We start from the raw sequence: 7,069 nt of genomic DNA, 5'->3' as shown, positions 1-7,069 counted from the left end.
ACACACACACACACACACACACACACACACACACACACACACACACACACACACACACACACACACACACAATCTCAGGTAACATTTTCACATTTCAATTTTTCCAACTTACAATGTCAAACTGCAACATACAAAAAAAAACAGGGAAATGTAATGAAGGGACACAGAAAATATATTGAACAGTAAACATTTTTGGCACAACATGATAATGGGGTGGAGCCAGGGGGTGGCCAGGGGTGGCCATGGCCACCACAGACAAATCTTTGACCACCGCATTGGCCACCCTGCTGTACACACCTCTTACACAGTGAAACAACTTTTAGGGGTGTAATAATCCTCCTGAACAGTTGGTGGCAGTGTTTGAAACGTCATCAAACTCAAAGAAGTGACAAAGTAGTGATTGTTTTCTTTATATATAGAACATATGCCTATTTAATCTGACCTATGGTGACAAACGTTTTTTTTTTTTTGTTTGTTTTTTTTTTTGTCACCGTAACACAGTGTTATTTTATGTTCTGAAGGCTGCATGATGCTTTGTCCCTGTTAGTTATGAGTAGATCTATTACTAAAACAGAAAAAGTGAAACGCCCCTTTAAATTCTCTGTTGGTGAGTATCAATATTGCAACTGTTCATTGGGTAAAGTTATTAATAACATGCAGTTGAAGTTCATCATTGTTTGGCACAATGATGTGTTAAAATTAAAAATAAATCAATAAACAATATAATAGTAAAAACCATCCCTAAAGTCATTTGATATGATAAATTGACACATTAATTAACCTTATCTCAGTGAGTTTTACAACAAGATAATGAAACAAGTTTAATGAAGAATCTGCCTCTGAAATAACTATGAAATTAAGTGTTTATTTATGTAGGTAAAAGTATGTTTAACAACCTGGTAAAATACACCAGAATGCTGGAAAGGGCATCTACTTTGTTCAAAATTTGGTGGAGGAGGACCCCAGACCCCCCCAACAGTGTGGGGCAGCAGCGACAGAGCCAGGGACCCACAAAGGCTCAACAACCTGATAAAAAAGGCTTGTCCCCCCACTTTTAAAATGGTTCTGTTGCCCATGTTTTTAAGGTAGTCACTGCCTGTATAAGGACATAAGGAAATGACCAAAACACAAAKATMTGCAGAAACTTTCAAGTAAAAAATTATGTAATTTTCCTGGCCACCCCTGTGTGAGTAGTGGTCCCMGTCTGGCCACCCCTGAGAAAAATGTCTGCTTCCACCACTGTATGATAGAATTCTGTTTTGTTTTTGGTACTGTGGTGACAATATGCTTCCATTCTTCACACGTACTGTAGATGCTGACCAGTTTGTGAAATACTGCTGCTATAAAATGATGCCATCTCACAGTTAAGCTCTTAAAGGGGAACCACTAATTCGCTGTGCTGATGATAAACTTATAGTTGCCATGTGATMTAGGTTAATCCACTGTTTGAGCAGTGTCTATACATTTTACTGCATTTGCTTTTGTGCAGGAACAGAAAAACATACCTTTGAGCTGCAATTAACTTTTGACATGAGAGTTTATAGCCTCTATAATATTCTTAATTTTGTCACTTTAGCTGCTCCAAATGGTTAAAAGCTTAAATAAAATCATAAAAAACAGGAGACATTTTGCTGATTTGTTTTTGCAATGAATGATCAGTGTTAAAATCCATCTTTCATGCCGATCACTAAAATTTTATGGTCAGAAATCATGTAAAACTCAAAAACTCTTTYTCACAGCTATAAAGTTGTGTTGACAGTCTTTTAAATTGGGCAGATTTTGTTTTGGCCGTTGCCAGCTGGGAAAACTCAGACTGCGCCTACACCAATCTGCTGCTTCACTGCTGCACATTTGGTTACTGATTTACCAACAGGTTTTGCCATTATCTCTTATTACTGAGAGATGGTGCATCATGGGACATGTTTTGAGGGGGATCAATGGACTTTAACAGAAACTGATCATTTGGGGAAAGAATGGTGGAAACTTGTCTGTATCTGTAAAACCAGTATACATCATCATATATTTATTGTTGGTGTCCTTAAAATGTTTTTGTTTAAAGAATGACAATACTTATTTACTTACTTTAATTTGTATGCYTTTCAAGGTTTTAGAAGTTTGCAGCTTTGAAAGCAGGGAAGGTTTCCAACAAGATTTTGAGACAAATCCAGGAAATGAGTCATTCAAAAGTACAGAAAAAGCATAGAAAAGCCTTGTAACAGTATAGATAAGACAGAGCAAACTGTAAGCAGGGTTTCCCCTCTGATAAAAGAGTAAAAATACTTTCCAACAAGACATTTTTTTAACATTCAAAAGCTTCGTAGGAGAAACGATAATTCTTCATTGAGTTTTTCTCTGGGGAAAACCAGCAGAAACAAAAATCTGATTCATGAACTTGTTTGTCGTTTTAAAAGGTTGTTTATTTGGGTGAAATCTTGCCACTGAGATGTAGCCGATAAAAGAGAYGGAAATCAATATAAATAATTTTTGTACTCCCTCAGTGGATAAACTAAATAAACCCATTTAGAGTGCAGGACGTGTTTGAGAGCARTTCATAAAATCGCTGAAGGAACAGTGATGACTGGAAATTTATGATGTCATTTGTTGTGTAAAAAAATCAGTGTTATAAATTCAATGTCTAAAAAAAAGTCTGATTCTGATATTTCTTCCACACCACTACACATATTTTTATGTGTGTGGTTTATTTATTTTTTATTTCGGCAGAAATTTGCTTGCAAAAATTCCCCTTTGAAAATTTGCCTGCAAATCAGAACAAAGATCAAGTCTAGCAGCTTTTAGCCAATSAAATTACACTCATTTGATTGCATCACAAACCAGTGTGTTATTTTGCCAAAATTATTAGTGTGGATAARCCAATTTTATGTTAAACTGGCTTGCCATTGTAGATTGGGTGGTGCACTAGCAGTWAAGGGTCTGTCAAATTTATTTCAAACACTCAGATTAGATGAAAAATAACAAAATACAGTTGGCTGTCAGTTAGTACAAAGATCCGCCTTTTTAACTTGATCGTCACCCCAACAGCCATATTTGCCTTTAAAGATTGAAAGAAGACTGAACGTTGCCCAGCAGTGGTGGTTACGACGGATCCTGCGAGTCTTATACAGGGACCACATCACTAACAAGGAGATCCATCGCAGAACAGCCACTCGTCCTCTGAACGACAGAGTTGGGACAGAGCGCCAACTAAGATTTGCTGGACATGTCCTCCGTCAGAAAGCAACACGCCTACTGAAAACCACCATCCAATGGATACCACCACGGAGGAAGCAGAAACAAGGGCGTCCCCGATAGAATTGGCATCGTACCTTCCATGAAGACCTCAAGGTCCCAAGAGATCGACGTCTTGGAGACGTCTTCCCGCCCAATGCTCCAAACATTGCAGGAAGTCTAAGTCAGCTAGTACCTGGTGTTTTATAATAATCTCCTATAGACAAAGCTCGTCCATCATTCRGCTACTAATCAGCAGACTGTTCAGAGAGTCCCTGTCATGTTACATGATCAAATTAGCGTAATTTGATTGGCTTAGAGCCGCTCAACTCGATCTAGTGTTGATTGTTTTGGCTTGAGTCACCATTGAGAACACAATTGCAGGCGAATCTTTGCAGGTGAATTTTTTACTGGCAAATTTGAAGTAAAAAATATTAACATGCATAACTGCAAAGGGTACCACCACCCATGGGTAGATACACACAAAACGCACACTGTCAAATCGAGAACAATGATATCCTGGATATAAATCTATATTTGGTTRTGTTTTAACAATGAATCTATTTGATTTGAGAGAAAGAGATCAATGTATGCTCACCAAAACCTGAATGMATCAACATTTAGCTGACATTTTGCTGTAATGCCTTTAGGGCACATTGTCATGTGTCATAGCCAAAAAAATGTCAAAGTCATAATGAATGCACGTCAAGTATGACTGGCTTTACACGCAGAAGGTCCTGTGTGTGTGTGTTTCGTTTGTGCCAAAGACGTGACTTTTGGCATTTCCCTTTAACAGGAACGTGGGTAACATTCGGAGGACAGATATCTGATGAGGTAAGACTTTACGTCCCATTCATTGTTCAGACGTTAGCAGTCATTATTTTAGACCCAATTAGACAAAACAAAACACACAAATTCTGTCGGTTCAAATCCATGAAAAGCACTTATGAGATCTCACCCACCCGGGTATCGGTTTCCTCGTGTGGTGGCAGGTTGTTAAGTCTGCTGGCTCCACCAAGGCTGTGGTAGTTAGGTTTCATTCTTCACTGCCAGAGGACGTCTTTCCAGTGGTCTGACCTGGCCTTGGAGTGGGACGGTGTGGTGGGGGTGCAGAATTGAGAGCAGCTCATAACTGACTGATCACCATTGGGACGAACTGACACACAAACAAAAAAATAATAAAGGGCAGAAAAGAAGGACTTTATCTTTAGACCTCATTCCACTTCCCTTTTTGAAAACAGAACTGGGTCAAAAAAAAACTMAAAACACACACACACACAATTTGCTGTAAACAACTTTAATAAACAACAGCGTAGTCTTCTTCAGGGAATTTCTTTTTCTTTTTGAAGTGTAATTTGGGTTCGTATTTTCTGACGTTCATTACGTTAACAGTCATGAGGCTTCTCTCGTCCGTCAGGTGGCAGAGCAGCTGATGACCATCGCATACGAGAGCGGGGTCAACCTGTTCGATACAGCCGAGGTCTACTCTGGGGGGAAGTGAGTATGGTCTCGTATTCTCCACTTTTCTGTTTCTGTCTGCTTTATATCCCCTCCTCCTAGGACATCAGATATTAGAAAGGTTCAGCCCCCAAACYAAGAATTATACGTTTTGGTTCACCAAAATTAGATCTACCTGTGTCTCTAATGTGGTTTAGATAATTGTATTCATCACCGGAGGCTTGTTTTTATGAACCCTGCTCAGTCTAACCTCTTGCCCGGTCATCGTCTGGGTGAAGAATGAGCAGCGTGTGACAGCTGTAATGGAATAAATGGTGTTTTTCAAGGTTGCTGCTGAAATCCTGGCGTACACTCCGGTCGTTTGTCCTCTGTGTTGCGCTGCCTGTGGGTTTTTTTAATCAGGTGTTCATGCAGATACTGGGGCAGATAATGTTCACGTTTGCATGCTGCTGCAGAGATGGCAATCTGGGATCTAATCTCATCTCTTCTGTGCGGTTTTTTTTTTTTTTTTTTTGGTTTTGTATCTAATCATGTTTTGTTGTTGTTGTTGTTGTTGTTTTTTAACAGAGCAGAGATAATCCTGGGAAACATCATCAAGAAAAAGTGCTGGAGGTAATGTTAGTCTCTAAGCAAACAACCTAAAAGTGTTTCCATTTCATCCACTTTACTGGTTTTATCTCTTGAAACATTTAGTTTGTTTAGCACTGGAGTCAAATTAATATTTGAGCTTTTCAGTTAAAATGTATGGGTTTTACTTGCAACTATGAGCAAGTTCTTAGAAATATTTATTCATTGTACAGAACCCCATTGTGCTCAGATTTTGTGAAAAGCTTGCTTTAATATCTAAACCTGCTGAAACCCCTAAATAAAGCTGAGCTGGTTTACTCAGGGCAGCTGTGGTGAAATAAACAACTCTGGGCACCTCATTGAAATGTGATGTTTTGTTTAGTAACCTTGCATTTATGAGGATATTCCCTTTTTGTTTTAACACTATACACACAACATGCACACCGCTCTCCCTGATGGCAGCATTTCCCAAGTGGACAAAGTATCAACCACCACAAAAACTGCCCAAAACAACAAGAAACACAATACTAAGATCAAGGCATTATAAAAAGGTCTCRCAATATCTCAGCTTAAATCTAATGTCTTTAAGATGTGCATGAACAAGCCGTATTCATCTTAAACTCCCAAGACCCCAGGGCTCTGCTTCCAGACTTTTAAGTCATCCCACCTAGAAAACCTCAGGGTCTGTGTCACYATAGAAGAAGGGTCAGGAGCCATGCTGATCCTGACCTCACTCAGAAGACTAGGTTTGAGCTCAAACACGCAAGATTAGGGTTGTGAAAGTAAGTAATTCGAGCTGAATTGTAAAAGTATATGAACATATTTTAAAGTGCCTGTGACTCAGTTTTTTTTGTAATAAATATGAATGTGTTTCTTAAAAGTTATCATTGATAACACATTGATAATATAACAAACAAAAAAATTCATGCCTCTGAGATAAACCATTTATGAGACATTTGCATGCAAATTAACAGGAAGTGATGTAAAGGGGAACATTATCATGTGAACAGAGCATTGCTACTATTGATTTATATGCAGTATTGGATTGGACGTTACGTGATTTGAGACATGCAAAGGCACTGCCATTGCTATGTGCTGGTTGTGGATCTACATTGACCAGAGATAAACGTGTGCAGAACCCAAGAATAGGAAGATTAATACATCAGGAACTGAATGCTTTGCTATAAACTGTGGCAGATAACAAAATTCATAGACAGAAGCACAAGAAATAACATTTCACACATAAGTGTGTATAATTTGATGCACTGCTGGGATAGATAACACATGTAGACTTCTGTGAAACAGTTTAGGCTGCATATGTCAAAAAGTATTTTTTAATTAATTTAAAAAACTACGATGTACTAAAACTTAGTAATGAAAATGTGATAAATAGTATGGTTGGACTGGGCCTGTAATGGCGGTGGGAGGGTGTTGTTTAGTGTAAAAACAAACAAACAAATAATTATCTAAATTAAATATCCAATCTTATGTAATGAAATTAAAGAGTCCAGAATATCGTGCTTACTTAATTGTCTTTATTCTGTATCCCTTTCATAAATCAGTCCAATCCAGCTGAATGAAAACAGCATCAGAGACACCAAGATCCACCATGTACACCAATACACAGATATAGCCATTATGAAACCTTTTTTATTGTCACTGGTATTTCATTTTTACCAGGAACATCCCAAAAATTACATTTAAAATTATTTATACCTGAGCACCAAAAAGTATTTATACATAAAATATACCAGATAAATGATTTAAACTGGTTGACAATATACCAGACTAACTGGACGTAAGTGTGTCACAATCAATG

The 7,069-nt window shown here is 38.1% G+C and overlaps 1 protein-coding gene across 2 annotated transcripts in view; it reads left to right on the top strand.

The window, feature by feature from the left end:
* Positions 1-7,069, top strand: part of kcnab1b (potassium voltage-gated channel subfamily A regulatory beta subunit 1b) — a 49,956-nt gene that overhangs the window by 23,000 nt on the left and 19,887 nt on the right. For both annotated transcript variants that reach the window (XM_014023263.1, XM_014023262.1), the window contains exons 4-6: positions 4,022-4,059; positions 4,643-4,722; positions 5,251-5,295. In XM_014023263.1, coding sequence (XP_013878717.1) covers positions 4,022-4,059; positions 4,643-4,722; positions 5,251-5,295 — 163 coding nt within the window. The remainder of the gene's footprint in view (positions 1-4,021; positions 4,060-4,642; positions 4,723-5,250; positions 5,296-7,069) is intronic.

The sequence above is a fragment of the Austrofundulus limnaeus genome, unplaced genomic scaffold (assembly GCF_001266775.1).
Source record: "Austrofundulus limnaeus strain Quisiro unplaced genomic scaffold, Austrofundulus_limnaeus-1.0 Scaffold361, whole genome shotgun sequence".
NCBI classification, from domain to species: domain Eukaryota; kingdom Metazoa; phylum Chordata; class Actinopteri; order Cyprinodontiformes; family Rivulidae; genus Austrofundulus; species Austrofundulus limnaeus.
The sequence above is the reverse complement of the archived record's forward strand: the minus strand, read 5'-3'. Positions and strand labels throughout refer to the sequence as shown.